At 40.3% G+C, this 18,376-nt stretch overlaps 1 protein-coding gene across 2 annotated transcripts in view; it reads right to left on the reverse strand.

Moving 5' to 3' along the window:
- LOC144032262 (protein shisa-8-like) overlaps window positions 1–18,376 on the reverse strand; it is a 94,853-nt gene that overhangs the window by 48,032 nt on the left and 28,445 nt on the right. For both annotated transcript variants that reach the window (XM_077540011.1, XM_077540003.1), the window contains exon 3: window positions 5,254–5,369. In XM_077540011.1, the coding sequence (XP_077396137.1) occupies window positions 5,254–5,369 (116 nt within the window). The remainder of the gene's footprint in view (window positions 1–5,253; window positions 5,370–18,376) is intronic.

Raw genomic sequence — 18,376 nt, forward strand, 5'->3', positions numbered from 1 at the left:
AAAAAAAAAAAAAAAAAAAAAAAAAAAAACTTCTGAGAGAGGAGAACATGAACCAGAGGGCAAAAAACGATGAGGACAGCAGTTAAAAAGGTAAATGACCATCATTTTTATTCTTTATTCTTTGTTATTTACATTATGCACAACTCTCATTTATTGTGCAATAATCTAATTGTAACATGTATTTGTTACATGTTTTGATGCATTTTTATGCTATATAAAACATTTATGTCTGAATTTTGGGAGGCTTGGAACGGATTAGGGCATTTACATGGAAAATGCATCTCTACTTACAAATTTTTCTACTTAAAACTCATTCACTGCCTTTGACAAGTATACTTGTCAATTGTATTTTTTAGAGCGGTGCTAAATGGGGGCGAATCTGAGCATGCTCCACTGTAAATATCAAACTTGGAAACAACTTTACTGATGCCCAACCACCGGTAGATGACATCATTGACCCATTTTATACGAAATAAACACAGTTTCAGAGTCCATGGGAGAAATGGCTGTATTTTGGCAAACCTACATTTTTCTACTGTCAATTATAAAAGAACGGGACGGGACAAAAAGTAGGGAGTCTATTCTGTTATTTGGTAGATTCGGTTTATATATAATTATTGAATGTAATATCACGTGAGTATTGACAATTTCAAAATTTTAGAAAATGACTGGCAGTGAATGAGTTGAGAACTTTCTTCCAGAACCAATTAATTTCGTAAGTAGAGGTACCACTGTATCCGCATTATACTGCCTCCAGTTGGCCAAGTTGTGCAGATCAGAATGAGCAGCCCAATGTCCATTGAATTGAAGCAAAAAAAGGGGGAAAATTGTTCTGATCTCACGCTGTATATTTATACAAAGTAAACGATTAGAAAACCCTATTTTCAAAAACACATGCACGCACACCCACGCACACACACATACACACACATTTTTAAGGGAGGCTGGAATGGCTTAATTGCATTTCTATTCATTTGAATGGGGTAAAGATAAAATTGAGATAAAATTGTTTTAAAAAATGATCGTGGTCACAGACAACATTCTAACTCACATCTCAAGGTACCACTATATTAGAAAATCAAGATAAATTATATTTGTTAATTTGTTTCAACCCAAAATGTTAGGCTTGCAACATCTGCTCAAAGTGTGGGAGGCAAATCCAAAGACAACGGCGGTTGTCTGCTGTTTTATGCTGCAATAATCATGTCAGTGCACAGTATGTTGCTTGCAGCTCAGAATTCATAATACAGAATAAATTGTTCTGAATAATCTGGACCCAAATTGCACTCCACTTACTGGCAAATTGAGGGTCTATGATGTGCTCAAAATATGGAAAGCGGCGCCAATTGTCACGCCGCCACGCCATGCTTTTATTTTTGTGTCCATGTTTCCTGTATTACTTTGAAATCCTAACTCTCCTCTCACCCCAGGTCACTTGCCCTTCCTGCCGCTCCATAATTACCGGTCCCCGCCCATGATTACCACCACCTGCCACCAATCAAGACTCACAATAAAAGCCACCTGCATTCTCCCCTCAGTGCCGAAGTGTCACAGTCAGTGCATGGAAGTGTCCCACAGTCCTCATGACCTCGTTCACGGTGCCTTGTGGTTTTGCCTTGTTTTTGTGCCTTTTCCTCCCCAGTGGAGCGCCTTTAGTTACCCCTTTTGCCTTGTGCCCTTTTTCCTCCCTAGCGGAGCGCCTTTTGTTGTCCCCAGTACCTTTTGCCTGTTTTTTCCTCCCTAGTGGAGCGCTTTTTGTTCTCCACTTTTTTGATTCCCCGTTCTCCTCTCGGTTTGAGAGGAGACAGCTGCTGGCCGGAAATAAACCTGTTGCCTTGGTGGCCTACCTTACTCCTGCGTCTGAGTCCTACCTTACCCCGCCTTGTCACCAATGGCATCAAAAGCAGATGTATGAAGCCCGCAAAATCACGCTGGAGGAGTCAAGTGGTGATTGGTTTGTTTATTTTGTTGTTGTGGTTGATTACAGTCAGAAAATTTGGACTGTGCCTAACCTACTGCCCAAAGACAGATGGGATAGGCTCCAGCACACCCGCAACCCTCATGAGTATAAGCGGATCAGATAATGTATGGATGGATGACCTTGTGCTCAGAAAGACTACAGTTATATGCTGCGTTAGTCACTCGCTGGTGACTTTGAATTAAATTTGACTGAAATGACTTTTTTTTTGTTTGTTTTTGTTTGTTTTTTTTCCTTTAGCACGATCACGCCCATTTTCGACAAGTGTGTCATCTTATGTCTAACGGAGGTGTATTTCAGGATTACGGATGTGTGAGTAATACATGAAATACAATCATTGGATCAAACATGTCAGTGATCATTAGAAAGATCTTTTATCTTATTTATCTCAAAATCCGGCCTCCAACATGATAATGGACTGAGTGGGTCTCTCTCTCTCTCTCTCTCTCTCTCTCTCTCTCTCTCTTTGGCCTGGAGGATTTAAATTAGTTTAATTAAGAGGTAATTATGCGTAGACAGCTGACACAGCATGATCTGGAAGACTTCATCCTTCTGCCCTCACTGTGTACCTCCACTATTGCTGCCAACAAGCTTCCAATCTTATACTGGGATAACAAGAACAGTTTCAAAAATAAATAAATAAATAAAGCACATGGAGCTCTTAACTAACCTACTTTGAAGTTAGTGAGGAAGAGAGAAGGAATGCTTACAATTTGTGAGTGGAAAGAGGTTCATAAATCCTAAAATGATAAACACAAATTGTGCAGTATGAATCTCGTGGTATAATTATCCACGTACATCTTCTTGACCCATTGAATAAACAACAAAACAATATGCAGGCTATGCTGTCCTAATTGAAAAATGCACAGAGCTCAACATTTTTCACCAGATAATGATGTTATGGAAGTGAAGTACTACAACAAATTGGTGCGAGAAGGCAGGGGGAGTAAAGAGGGTAGAATTTAATAGCAGGGGAAGAAAGAAAAGAGGCGCAAGATAGAAGAGTGCTAATAAGCACAGCATGGGGTGAAAATGAGGCCAAAATGTGTTTATAAGCCATGGTGGGAAGATGAAAGGAAAGTTAGTCTTTTTTTCGATTGTCTCCATGTGCGAGTAAACATCGCATGTGTGTTTGTGAGCATGTGAAGTAGGAAAGTAAGAGTCCAATACAGGTTCTGTATGAATCGTTTTTTTTTTTTTTTTGTGCATTGATGTTATGTAACTTTATGTATCTTTTGTGACTCTTGTGATAAACATGCCATCAGTCATCATTTAATGAGTCCTAGGCACATATACTTGATTTCTGTGTCTCTGGGAGCTGGAACAAGGCAAATTTTGATGAAACATAACCTGTCTCATGATCATGTGTGTGTAATGACCAATCAAACAAAAACAAATCACATGAGTGTCACCTTTGGGTGCTTTGTGTCAAAATACAGTGGAAAGTCTAATATCAAACAACCAGTGGCTAGGTCAACGGACGCATAGTCGTAATCCAAAACAGGGTTATGAAACACTTCACAGCTTTGTTTTCAGTTTTTATTTTTTTTATTTTTATTTTTTTACAGAACTGGTATATGAAGTGGCATTTGAGCTGTATCGATACTTGAACCATTTATTCCAGCCAACATGTAGCACCATATTAGGCACTTGCTGCAGTGATTCATTTTCACTCTTTATTGTCTAAAAAAAATACCCAGATGTTCAAATATAGGTGAACAACTACAGGCTTTCTTTCACCAAAATGAGGAAATAGGTGGAGTTTGTAATTTTTAAGGCATGAGCATTGATTAAAGATTTGTTCTCAAGCTATTTTCACCACTTCAAATATTGAATAAAAATAACAGAAAAAAATGGGGACTGGCACATGTGCAACTTTGGGGAAATGGGCTCATCCTCTGCCTCTGACATGAGCCTGATGTCACCCTTTTTGCCCTAAATGAAAACAGAAAACAAGCCTAAACCCACTAGTGAGTCTTTTGAGAGGGGAATTTGTTGTGTGTAGACATAAGTTTCAAGTCCAGAATTATAAGAAGCTGTATGTGCCAATGTTCAGCCAATTTAAAGCCCAGTGGAGAAATTGCCCAATTTTAGCACCGAATATCCCCTCCCGACGATCGTAAGGACACAATGATCTCCAAAAGATCATCTCAACAGATATTCCTGCCATGTTTGGACTGATAATGGCCTGTTGAATCAGAAAACAAGGCAGCGAGGAAGGATGGTGGGACATCCAAAATCAAAATAGTCATGGCGCAACAGTGCCAGTGACAGTGCTTGCACTATCTCCGCTACTTTGACCAACGGCTTTTCTTTTATTGTTGTTAAAAGAGGAAGTCAACCCCCTTTGAAATTCTTGCCAATAATATGTTCTATGCTTCCCCACTAGTCTAAATATTGTATTATGGTTAATATTGAGTTAGCAGTATTTCTCAATTCCGGTCCTCAAGCCCCCGAATCCAGCCTGTTTTCTATGTCTCCCAATTCCAACGCAGGTGAGGATCGTTATCAGGCTTCTCCAGAGCTTGCTGATTAGCTGTCACTGGAGTCAGCTGCATTTGGAATTTGCATTTGGAGACATGGAAAACAGGCTGGATAGTGGGCCCCGAGGACCGGAATTGAGAAACACTGCGTTATGGAATATGAGTTAAGCAGCAAAATCCAGCAGGTTTTATCAATATCAGAAGGTGGCCATTTTGCCACTTGCTGTCACGTGAAAATGACATCACAGTTGCTCAGGTCTCAGGTAACAACCAATCACAGATCAGCTTCACAAAACAAGTGAGCTGTGTAGTCGTTGCCAGGCTTGATTTTACAAGAGTCTTTTTCATGTCTCTGTACTTGTACATAAGTACAATGTGTGACTACTTTTGCCGCCTCTCGAGTAGCAGTCTTTCCGCTTTCCTATCCAGTAGTGTCATAACAGCAAACAAATGGAGACTGTACACTGTACTTAACTTTGACAATAGATGACAAAAACGTTACTGCTTTGTCTGCTCATTTCTCATCACTTCCAGTGTATATTCTACTTCTCTCTCATTCTTCCGCTCTTATTATAGAGGCTGCTTGTTATTTTGGAATATGTGTCGCCAAAAAAGTTTTTTTTTTTGTAAACATCTTAGCAGTATTCATCTTGGGTTCCAGTACTTGTCTATGTGTTACTATCCTCTGTCTGATTCTTCTCATATTTGACACTAAAGTAATAGTAATAAACAAAAATGGCCAACTCAGTCAGTCTTGTCAGTTTGAGGGTGAGCTTTAGTGTGAGGACTGACCGTTGTTGGAGCGTAACGCCCTGGCCGAGATACCATTGGTCCCTATAGGGTGGTGTATTCCGGTTCCATCCACAACTCCCGCCTCGCCTGGCTGCTTCAGCAGCTCTGTCAAAGTCCTGAGGAGGAGACAAAGAAGAACATTACATAAAGCAAAAAGGGAAACAACAGAAAAAGTGGCAATTCTTGTAGATGTTCAAAATTGAAGCGCAGAGAACCTGAGGCTAAAATGGTAAGGAGTACATTTCCAATGCAGACATCATTAGGAAAAATCCAAACAGCCTTTATATAAGCTGCCCAGTGTTCATCCATAAACCTCCAGACTCTAACAAAAAGCTCTTTTGAGTTATCCTCAAAAAAAAAAAAAAAAAAAGTGAACTCAAAGATGAAAAGGAATATGTCTCTGGATGTTTGCCAATGGGAACAAGGAGTTTCCCCTCTCTTGCCATCTTTTGTTGTTGGACGCCTTTGAACAAGTTGAGATGGGGTTGCCTCAAAAGCAAAACATTTGGTGAGGAAAATCTCAAACCTGCAAAGGCAGATAAAAGCTTTTGGAAGAGACAGCTCTAGTTAAATAAACGTAAATGTTTCATTTGTTGAGTGCGCTCCATCCTGGAGTAACATTTTATAAATAAGCACAACTTAATTCACTTGTGTGCTTCCTTTCGAGAATTACGTCCATTTAGTTGAGGGGACCAACGCTTGTGGACAACTTTGTTCAACAAGCCTTCATTCAATACTTCCATCCATCCATCCATTTTCTTGACCGCTTATTCCTCACAAGGGTCGCGGGGGCTGCTGGCGCCTATCTCAGCTGACTCTGGGCAGTAGGCAGGGGACACCCTGGACTGGTTGCCAACCAATCGCAGGGCACACAGAGACGAACAACCATCCACACTCACACGCACACCTAGGGACAATTCGGAGCACCCAATTAACCTGCCATGCATGTCTTTGGAATGTGGGAGGAGACCGGAGTACCCGGAGAAGACCCACGCGGGCACGGGGAGAACATGCAAACTCCACCCAGGAAGGTCCGAGCCTGGACTCGAACCGGAGACCTCAGAACTGGGAAGCGGACGTGCTAACCACTCGACTACCGTGCCGCCCCATTCAATACTTGTTTTAATATACTTTATAAGCTACTACACTGCCTGCTTACAAAATGTTAACAGGGAACATTTGGCGATATAACAAATGTGGACTGCTTTTCGAAAAACAGCAAATCTCAGAAAAGATATTGCTAAATGAACATTATATTTCAATATTTTGTTCTTACTTGCTCATGGTGAGGGTTTGTTGGTTGGGTCAGTGCATGCTAATTATCATTTGTTTTAAAATTTGCAATGGATTGTATTTGTAGTTTTACTCCATCCGTCCGTCCAATCATCCGTCCATCCATCCTGCTTGTCCCCAGATAACTTCAGGCGAAAGGCAGACCACACCCTTGACTGAATTATATTATTTTGCTCAACTTTACAATGTTTACATACATTTAAGGGCTACAAATCTGAAGTTGGACCAACAATCACCACAGTCTATTTTTACCTCACTTTTAAAAGTTTTGCACAACACTGTAAAAAGCCACCTTAAAAAAAAAATGGTGCCCTGAAATGATGCCTGTGGTTATAACAGCCCTAATCATAAAACATGAGCAACCGCAGCAGATAAATGCTGTCACAACAGTGCGACCTCCAATAGGTAGCCTCGCTCTCACGCCATGACTCGCTATCTGCATGCTTTGGCACACACGCTCACCTGCGGCATGTGATACCGACATACAGAGTGCAGAGTAGTGTGCAAGTAGGGCCAGTGTGGAGGAGTTTTATTGCTACAAAATGTGTCCTACATACACTTATGTAATTTACTCATCAATCTACACAGGTGAATCACAAGGGCCATGTTTCAGATTACTTGAGCCATAAAGAGTCTTTGGAAGGGAGTGGCGCTTGAGTTGAAGATTATGGACAAGAAAAACAAACAAATCATTCTTTTTTTGGGGGGTATTTTCTTGCATCAGTGTGGCAAAATTAATTTACCCTATATTTGAATTCTAACAAAGCTTGAATTTTTGTACAAAACTAAACTGATTACAAAGTAATGCTCAATAATGGCAACTGTGTATTCTAGTTTGATTTATATATTGCTGGAAACTTTGTAAGTCCAAAATAGTCACTTTTCAGGAGACTCCAAAAAACATGTTTATTCAACCAATAAAGGTGCTCTCCAACGTGTTTCTGTTGCTGTTTGTAAACATAACATTCAAAACTGATACTCGAGGAAGCCTAGGGCAGCAGCCAACCAGGAATGAGCGTGAAACCAGCCCACCAATCAGGAGCACGGTTTCGCACAGCCAAATTTGCATATGCATTTGCATATACTGAGACTCTCTGTATACAAAAAGAAGAAACATACATTCTACGAGCAAGCACATTTTGAATTGATATTGCGACGGTTAGTTCAAAACTACTTTAGGCTTTTAAAATGTATCATACTAAAATAAAGCAGCCCACAGCTCCAGGTAAGCAGATTAATGTTTGACATTTGACAGGCTATATGCGCAAAGGAGCATGTTTCTGATTGTTATTTTTCGTCGTTGTAAATGAGGGCAGTGAGTGACATCTCCTACAAGGACAAATTGAAGAGTGCAGCCATGAAGAACATAATGTAGCCGTGCTCTCCCTGTGATCTCACTTGCCCTTGCATTGGCTCGTCGCTCGCCAATTCTCTTTCATCTCGTTAATATCTGTCCACTTCCATTGCATTCCTTCATCTGCTTTGCACTCTTTCCCCCAGCTCTCATTTTTCCATGGTAATAAAGGGATCTATATGCCATATTCACGCTCTCTCCCCTCCCACTCCTCATGTTTTCATCCCCTTCATGATACTTAAAGCGCTTGTTGTTCTCTATCTATGTCCCAGGAAAGATCTTCTCTTTCCTCCTCTGATCTCATCTGTGTTATTGTCTCAGTGTTCCACTTCCGACGTCACCCAAAAAGAACCCCTCCCCAACCTTCCTGTTGTTGTTGTTGCCCATGCTTCATTTTCATTGCTGCAGTATCACTCCCATACCTGTCTGACTTTTTTTTTCTTCTTCCCCATCTGATTCAGTCTGTTGTGAACTGTCCCAGCAGTGTCTGGATTTTCACTCACATTTTAAGTCACGTTCATTCTGTCTCTTCAGTTCATTCTACCTGAATTCACCTTGGCTATTCTTACTTGTAATTTCTGCATTTTTTAAATAATACAAAATAACTTAAATACATAAATAAAAAGTAAGTAGTTGGATTGATATTGACATGCACAAATTAGTTTGCTCAGATTGTGTACATAAAGCTAGATAATATATTGCTCACATTTTATTTTCTGTTCTAAAATGCTATAAATTTAACAATCTCATGACAGCCTAAGACTTTTGATCAGTGTTGTATGTGCTAATAGTTGATACCATGGAACTTGAAATGTTGAATGGCCATGGCACGGAATAATTAAGAATTAAAAAATAAATTTAAAAAAATCACGCCACAACAGACTTGTATTGTCTTTTGCACACCTAGTGAGTGTTATGTTATGGCATGTCAGAGGTCATAGTGATCTTCTTCTCACATGACATCCTGTAGATTATTGATGGATGGATATCAGCCTTGTAAATGACAAACAGTAATTTAAACACAAATGTTTTTAACAATGTGTTATGATTCATTTGATTGATCGTCTCCTGCTGTGGCTACCACTACTCAGTCTAATGTTGCTGGTGCGTTTGTAACTAAAATCTTTCTTTCTGAAATTGTATCCATCTACTGTAGTTCTCTAACCTTGAACAAAATTCTTTGTCTGTATCAATGAAGGGAAGACCTTTACACAAACTAGACTAAGTGCAATTTCTGGAGAAATTGTGTGGGAATGCTGAATGCCATTAGGTAAATGGCAATATTTGAATGCATGTGGAATGCTTATGAAGTAAATTAAGTGATAAATTGTGAAATTATGACCTCCTGGTTACTGAACAATGCACTTTACCAACTCTGCCACCAAGTAGTATCAGACACCTGGTAATGATGGTAAGTTATATGGATGGAAGTGGGTATGGAAAGTGATACTTGGAAATAGTTCACTGTCTGTCCCATTGAAAATGAATGGGGAAAAGTTGATATCTAACGTTAAATTATGCAAATATTGTAAGTAATGTGGAGTCAGACGATAGGGGTGTTTGTCATGAATTTTTGAAGCTAGTTGAAATTTGAACAGTGTAAATCGGAAGTATTGTGTGGGAGTTGTTTCGTGGCAAAAAAGTGTGGAGAATAAAAATCACAATAACATATGTGGTAATGCTTCAGCATTCCCACAATAATCATATTGATCCTTGGGCGCTCTCACACTGATATCATTATTGTCATATTAAGCCATGATAAATTTGAAACCAAAACATTGCAACCAACGGTCTGCTCAAATCATAATTTTTCCCCTCAAAATACACCAACTTATCGTTTGCAACGTTCTAGACATAACATAAGAGATTAGCCACCATTTATTATCCAAATGCTGTTTATGTACTGAATAATGTATATGAGCACATAAAATTCAAACAGCCATATAGCAACATAATGCAGTGATTATATTACAGTAGATAGTGTGATAATCAGTGACAATTATTATATTAACACTAAAACGTCAAACAGCCCTGAGCAGAAGAAGGAAGATGAGCACCAAAGGAACCCGTCAATCAGATCTTCAATATGTGTGATGTTTGAGATCAATTTCATTCTAGCTGCGACCGAGGTACCGGTTGGTGCTTGAGGCCGTTTGGTGAAAGTTTGTAAGTCAAAAAGATCGGATAGAGTTGAATGTCGGCGGCAACGCTTTTGGGGGAGTTGCGTGCAAAGAACTATGACTCTAATCTTCCTTTTAATTAGAATAATTAGATGTTCAGCCGACCATTTATGCGCAGTGGATGGAAATGGAGGTGAGTTAGTCCAATTTAGATTACCGGATACCTAGAAATAGATACAGACCAAAGGTTAACTAAGCATTGTAAAAAGCTGCTGTTATCTTTAAGGCCTGTCGATGATTTCAATCTTCACATTCAGAATAGAAGTTAGACCTTACTGTCTGTGATGTAAATTATATACTTCGTACAGTTACCATGTATACAGCAGTATACTGCAATAGTAGATTACCAGTATCAAACTGTAATTCTTGTGTGTGATTGGATTTTTATTTTTAGTACGTATAGATTGGTTTTCATGAACGTGTCAGACGAGTTAGGCTTCCTCCCACATCACAAAACATGCTTCTTAGATTGATTGAACACTCTAAATCAATGGTGTTCAAACTCAGTCCTCGAGGGCTGGAGTCTTGCGGGTTTTGGATGTTTCTCTTCTCTAACACAGCTGAAGCTCATCAGCAAGCTCTGTATAAGCCTGATAACGATCCTTTTGATTGGAACAGGTTCGTTGGAACAGGGAAACATCCAAAACCTTCAAGTCACCGGCCCTCCAGGACCAAGTTTGGACACCCATCCTCTAAATTGTCCATAGGTGTGAATGTTTTATTTTATCCATATCTGCCCTGTGATGGGCTGCTGACCAGTTCAGCACATACCTTGTTTTTTGCTCAAACTCAGCTGTGACATGATCAAGTTAACCCCGAGTGTATAGTGTATAACATTGAATGTTTGGGGAAAGTACTTTTTTCTACTCCTATAAATTTCCTGGAATCGTCCATTGCTTTGCAACTGTATTCAAATCTACTAAAGAATGACAGGAGCATTTAAAGTTTAGCTAAAGTGGATCTCACACTGTTAGAGCACCAAACAATACTTCCCAGGGGCAGTGTAGTGGCCCAACTAAACACTTATGAACTTGCTTGTTGTTGTTATGACGTGACCAAAAACTTGCATGATTAATTCATTCACCCACATTGCCCTCTCTCTTTTGGAAGGCAAACACACTTGAGTTTGTAAATCGCATATCAGCGAGGGTGAAGGAGTCAACCGCTGTGAAAACAAACAGCTGCAGCAGTGCAAGTTGCGCATGATCACGAGATTGTGGTGGCTCGGTCGGTGCATGTTGTGTAACTAAATATGCTCCCCTGTTCTGAATTGCCAAAGATAAAATAAAGTGAGAAAACCACCCCCTGGTCATTGAATAAGACATTCATTATTGTACACATACACACAGCAGTTCCTGGGGGGCGTATAATATAACCCTGAATTTTGGAGCTGAATCACTCCTCAATGCCACAGCAGGTTAGTGTGGAGTAAACACCACCCACAGATCATTCCAACGGCCGCTAACCTAACATGGACGGAAACATGGAGGCAGATAAACAGTCCTGCTGCTTTTATATACAACAGTGGACTCTCAAAGGTCCAACACAATCTGTTCCACCAGAAAACTAATATTCTCAGAGGAAATCATGGAAATGATCCAGTCCCGCATCAAACTGTTAAACTTTTACATCTGCATTTTCAAAGTAAAATGTATGCAATCTAAATAGTCATCCATCCATTTTTTGGTGATGGGGTGGTACTCAAATGTTTAGGGTGGCGGATGAGCTGAAACCTATCCAAGCTGAATTTGTGGGAAAGGCCAAATACACCCTGGACTGGTCACCAGTCAATCACATCAAGACAGACAATCATTTACACTCACATTCATCTCCAGATGAGGAAGGGAGGTAAACCACAATAACATCAGTGTCTCACAACAAAATGTAAGAATAAGTTAACCGTGATAATTAATATTTAGGGCTAGACAAATACCAGGTGTCAGTATCAGGCCTTATTTCAAGATTTCTCTTGTGGCTGTGCTGCAGTCAGGAACTACAAATTAGGAGAACAGACAATTGCCATTAATTTCATGCAATTTTTAGGGGAAAAAAATGGGTTGTAGAGATTTCTTTAAAATTATCTGTCAGTGTTTTTCGGGCAAATTTTATATATCAAAAGTACTAGTGGTATCAGTGCTTGGTATCAATCAATCAATATCAGTGACTGCTCAAGAGTTCGTCTTCATACAGGTATCAGTCTTAAACAAAAAAAAAAGTGGCGTCAAACATTCCTATTAATATTAAAGCAAAATTAATTGAAAATGATTTCAAAGGCATAATGTGGAATCAATCCTTGTCATAGACATTCCTAACGTATAATTTTAACATCCTAAATTTTCAGATCCTCAATTTCAACATACCTGTATATTCACTATAAAATGATAATAAAGGCTTGAAATTTTATAAAATGTTGAACTTTTTTTTTTTTTATGTTTAGCATGAACATTTCTCAGCTTTAATTTCTCAGTTATGACTATGTGTTTGTCACAAGCATTCATTTAAAGGTGTTACCCCGGGTTTTCACCGGATGCGGTTGTGGTGCGGTTGCGGTGCGGTCCGGCGACGCAAGCAATTAGATTCCATTCATTCGAATGGTGCAGTTTACACCGCTTGCGGGTGCGTTGCGTGTCGACTGCGGAAGGCCTGCGGCGTGCCGCAAGCCTTCCGCAAGGATAGACCTATTTTCTATTTTTGCCGGACGCCGCAGCGGTAGGCCTGCGGCAAATGGCAAGCTAGCACAAAACACATCGAGCGGGACAGGAAGACCGACGCAGTTTCAAAATAAATTTCCGGTTACCTTTCAGAATAAAACACTCGCCAGCTCCTATTTCGCAAGCTTTTCAGCAAAACGTGACGTGGGCGTCGCCGGGCCATGTGCTCATTCACAGTTTAGACACCAGCGAACATGGACGAGGAGAGGTTTATATTGGAGGTGGAAAACCACAAAATAATATATGACACGGCACATCCTTTTTATAAGGACAACCAAAAAAAGGATGCTGCATGGAATCTCATAGCAGAAGAAGAAAAGGTTAAATCAAAAGAAGTCCACCTCTCTTTCTGCTTCTCTGTTGAGCACAGACTTTCTGTATGTTTGTCGTTGTGAAATGCCACATGATCGCGCGCGCGCGGTCCCGCGAGACACGTTGGGAAGTGGGCGGCGACGGAGCTGCCGGACCGCAGCTGTGTGGAGCCGGTGTGGATTGACCAAAAAATTGACCCGTCCGGAGCACGCAGTCAAGACGCACCGCACCGCAACCGCACCGCAACCGCATCCGGTGAAAACCCGGGGTTAGTTCATGAACCATAAATATGTTACGTGAAGAATAAATACTTTTGCAATGAAGCAATTATGTAATCCTTATATATACAGAAAAAAAAGTCAGGAAAACTTTTAGAAAGACATTCTTGTGCAGCATATAAAAAAAAACATTAAAAATGGAAATAAATGAAAGTAAACTTTTTTTGTGATGCAAAAAAAAGAATGTATTTTATTAAAAAAAAACAAAAAAAAAAACTACAGTACCAGCTAATGTATGGTCTGTTAGTCATCATTGCAATCTTTACATCGAGGAACAGCCGCGACCATAAATCAACATTGGAGATCAAAGTTGTGATGGACAACAATGTGATGTATTGTGGTATTGATATTTGGTCCCAATACTGCCATTTAACAAATTCCTGTGCAGCACTTATCTTCTCTCTTGGTCAATCAGAAGCCCCACTGTTGCGTTAATTGTTGTAATTGGTAAGTCAATAGAATATCCAGCGTGTGTTTATCTGATATTTGAATGACTGTATTCTAGGTTTACCAAAGCTGCTTGGAAAATCTGTAATGCGATTAACTTGGATTTCTGTCTGTTAAGCTGTCTTTTTCAAGCATTCTATTGTCAAGCAAGCTGGTGTTCATTTTTGCAAACGGTATGCAACCTTTATAATAAAGTCCAAGGCAACAGTATAGTCATCACTTTCTGTCTTATTTTTTTTACCACATGATACTATTATTGGCCCACCACTTTGGTGAGAAGGAAAGCCACAATCACATCTGTTGAGATACACAAAAAATGCACACACAAGGTCAATTTGCCAAAAGTAGGCTAAATGAACACTCATCATTTCAGAGGGTCTGATACACTGGTCTTTGGGGCAAAGTAACATTTTTACACAAACACACATAGCACACACAGTTGTGCTATGGCTGCCAGATAGTGCTCCCTTGTAGGCTTGGTACAGAGCCTGGAACTGTCTCCCACCCTGCTGTATTCCTATTTGAGCTGACAGCTGCCAAATAATGTCCCTTGGCATGGCTGAGTGGCCGCCATGCCAGGGCCTGTTTGTGCTCATGCACTGTCTCTGAGCCACTTACATGACACACTAGAAGAGATTCCAAAACACGGTCTTCCTTTGGGAATCAAGCGTTGACCTGAAATTCAACACACCCTTTCACCTGCTAATACTTCTTTGTTTGAACAAACACACCGTAAAAACTTTGCCATCACACTTGGCTGTGTAAGAAACAGAGATGGGTAGAGTAGCAAAAATTGTACTCAAGTAAGTGTAGTGTTCCTTCAAAATAATATCACTCAAGTACGAGTAAAAAAGTATTAGCTGAAAAGAATAGTCATGTACAGAGTAACAGCTTGAACACAAATTCTGAATTACTTTTGCAACGTTTATCAAACCATGGCAAAAATACAACATGAGCTACGTTCACTCACAAGCCTTCACCGCTCAGTGAGATAAACCATTTCAAGATTATGTCAACCTTACCACGTCATGTGGAAATGTGTGTTAGTATTACTTAAAAAAAAAAAAAAAAGTACTCTTGAACATTTACTTTGACTTTGAGAAGTGCTGTATATGTTTGTGCATAAAAACTCCTTATTTGATAGGATATCACGACCAAAGTCAATGCTAAATTTTCATTAGCATCTGAATGGGACCCTTCATTGAGATTTTATCATTAGCGCTAGCTGTATAATTCTTCTTATTGTGTGTTTAATTTTACAGTAAACTCCAACTGGGGTGTCATTAAACCGCTCACATACACTCTGCATTTGCTCCACAACCAACACACATCAGGGGGTAATCACGCTGTTTTTGTCCCCCTCCAAGCACGCATTGCATTTCGATGATGTAATACGCCGTGCAACTGTTGGGGGTCGCTGAGGTTGTTAAATAATGACCATTTCCCGTTTAATTAAGGCTCATTTATGGTGTATTACTCGCATGATGAGAGTTCACTGCTCTCTGGTTACCTACGTGAGAAATATTTTCCATTGGATCTGCACGATTCACGTAGGTTCACCTATTTTGCTGTCAATACGGTGAACTTCGCTGAAAGGTGAGTGATTTCCATGCCTACGTTAAACTGTATGTTTTGTATGCTTTTGTGGCCAGTGATTTCCAAGAGTATGATTTTTTAGATCAGTACCACAGAAATAACTTATCTGTAAAGATTATTCCATGTTTTTTTTCCCCTCCATGGTTACATCTTGTGACAAAATGGCAAAAAGAAGCCAGCATGCTGCAGGCCCAGTGAACCAGTTGCTGGCAGGCTTTCAGTGCTGAGAAGGCGGTGTTGGTAAAGATGATGTCACAGAAAATACCATATGTCACATTCTGAGTCACTGCCCCCACTCATTATTTTTAGGGTTTGGGACTATTTTAGAAACAACAGAAAGCACTCACAAAGATTCATTTTGCTCAAGGGATTTGTTCTCAAACAGGCAGCGGCGTGACGCACACACAACCCACGCATGAATTTGCCTACACGTACACGCACACACAGTGCCCGAGACATGCACAACACACATACACAGACACACACTTACACCTTTGTCAGCAGGAAATCAATCATATTGCCAAGCCATAGGCATTATTCATGATAATCAATAATGTTGTGATGATGCTGTGATACGCCATCATCCATCACTAAACAGTATTACATTGATCTGTTTTATCAGCTCTGCATTACCGTCTTAACTGCTTAAATAACTCCATAAACAATATACATACTGTCGGATCGTAAATGTCAGTACACAATGAACTTATATATTATTCGTCTCCAATCAATTACCTCTGTCCAGGCCTGGACTGGGCCATCTGGAAGGGCGGGACAATTCTCGGTGGGCCATCCTGTATTGTGGGCCGCGAATCGGCAGGAAGGTTTCAAAATTGTGCAGGCAGCAGCCCACATATAAATCAGCTCGACTAGACTATCCACATCAGCATATGTTGACTGTCTCATTGTCAATCAAGTGTAATTCCAATCTCCCTTACAGGCCATTATATATAGTACTGACTGCCTGCTTTTGTTACTAAGGGTGTCAGTTGCAAAACTTTAATCCACAAATAAAAACAATATAACTACATTAAGGGCGGCACGGTGATTGAGTGGTTGGCACGTCCGCCTCCCAGTACTGAGGACTCGGGTTCGAATCCCGGCTCCGGCCTTCTTGGGTGGAGTTTGCATGTTCTCGCAGTGCCTGCGCGGGTCTTCTCCGGGTACTCCGGTTTCTTCCCACATTACAAAGACATGGCAGGTTAATTGGGCGCTCTGAATTGTCCCGAGGTGTGCTTGTGAGTGTGGATGGTTGTTCGGCTTTGTCTGCCCCGGAAATGGCTGGCAACCAGTCCAGGGGGTACCCCGCCTACTGCCCATAGCCAGCTGAGATAGGCGCCAGCACCCCCCGCGACCCTTAAGAGGGACAAGAGGTACAGAAAATGGATGGATAGATAACTACATTAAACCTTGTCTGTACAAAAATAACACATACAAGAGGCAAAACACAATCACAAGTGTTACTAATAACAACAACCAAGCATGACGGGAAAGCCTCCTACGATTACCATTGTTCTCCTCAAGTTAACGTCAGTCAAGTCAAGTCAAGTTTATTTATATAGCCCTTAATCACACAAAAATCTCAAAGGGCTTCACATGCCCACAGTTGACAAATATCAACGACATTGACAGTCATCAACATCAATGACAGTCAGCTCAGTAGTGTGCACCAGAAGTGGTGACATTTCAAAACAAGAGTACTAACACTACAGCGATGATACCATCAAAGGCAATGAATGTGCATTTTTTTTTATTTTTTTTTTTTATTTTTTATTTTTTTATCAGGCATCCTTGATTTTCTTGTTTTTGTGACTAGCGTAGTGTTGTCAACTCCCCAGTAAGGAAAATAGTTATTGGTCGTCCTAAAAGTCGCTAAATAACGTCATTATCTAATTAGTAGTGTTGTTCCGATACCGTTTGTTGGCCCCCGATACCAATACCGATACCCAGCTTTGCAGTATCGGCCGATACCGATATCATACCGATAAATAAGGTTTTTTTCCTCAGCATGAAAAAGCTGTCTTGCTATTGGTTCAGAGCATTCAAGGGCCAATAGGATATTTTAAATCAGCATGCAGTGAACATGTCACATACCAGTGAATGTCGTGTACCAGCAAGACACAAGATGCTGCAACCAAAATTCTATATTAGCGTTGGAATTAATGGTATCGACATGTTACTTGTGAGTAGTCACCGATACCGATACCGCTGTTTTAATGCAGTATCGGCACCTCTGCCGATACCAGTATCGGTATCGGAACAACACTACTAATTAGCATACTTGGCAATTTGCATGTAATAGTAATGGACACTATAGGACAGAGGAATAACATCGTGGGAGAGGCAAGTGAGAGTAAAAAAAACACCCAAATGAACACCAGAAAAATTCACTAGATTTGTCGCCTGTCGCTTTTGAACAAAAAACTGTCAAGAAAACAAAAAAGCTCTCCAGGAGAATGTAAACAACAAAGATGGCTGATTGTGTCAGTGTTTACATAGATAATAATGCCAGGATGTATTCATTTAACAATACACGATGTTTGTTATTGTGATTGTATGCACCACCATTTTTTTGTCATGGCATTTAACAGCTAACTATAATGTTTAGACTTTAGAAACTGAATTCTCACTCTGCAAAGAAGAAAGAGATTCACCACATGTCACCCATGAGGGTCAACATCTGAACCATCCATCGTTCTGACATGACTTTTGAAAAGATCAATTCTCCCTTTCATTCCATTTATGAATGCGCTTGCTTGGCCCTCATACACAGGCTGTACATGTCATGTAAAATGCGTCAAAGTCAGGGCCAGAGTGATGAATTAGTAGCCCCATGACACTCTGTCATCCGTGTACTTTGGGAGACACTGGATGGCGAAATGCAGAGTTAAGTGACCTTGGATTGCAACCTCAGGCACGGATGCATGTGACCCGCGTGAGTTATTCACCCAA

This window comes from Festucalex cinctus, chromosome 1 (assembly GCF_051991245.1).
Source record: "Festucalex cinctus isolate MCC-2025b chromosome 1, RoL_Fcin_1.0, whole genome shotgun sequence".
NCBI classification, from domain to species: Eukaryota; Metazoa; Chordata; class Actinopteri; order Syngnathiformes; family Syngnathidae; genus Festucalex; species Festucalex cinctus.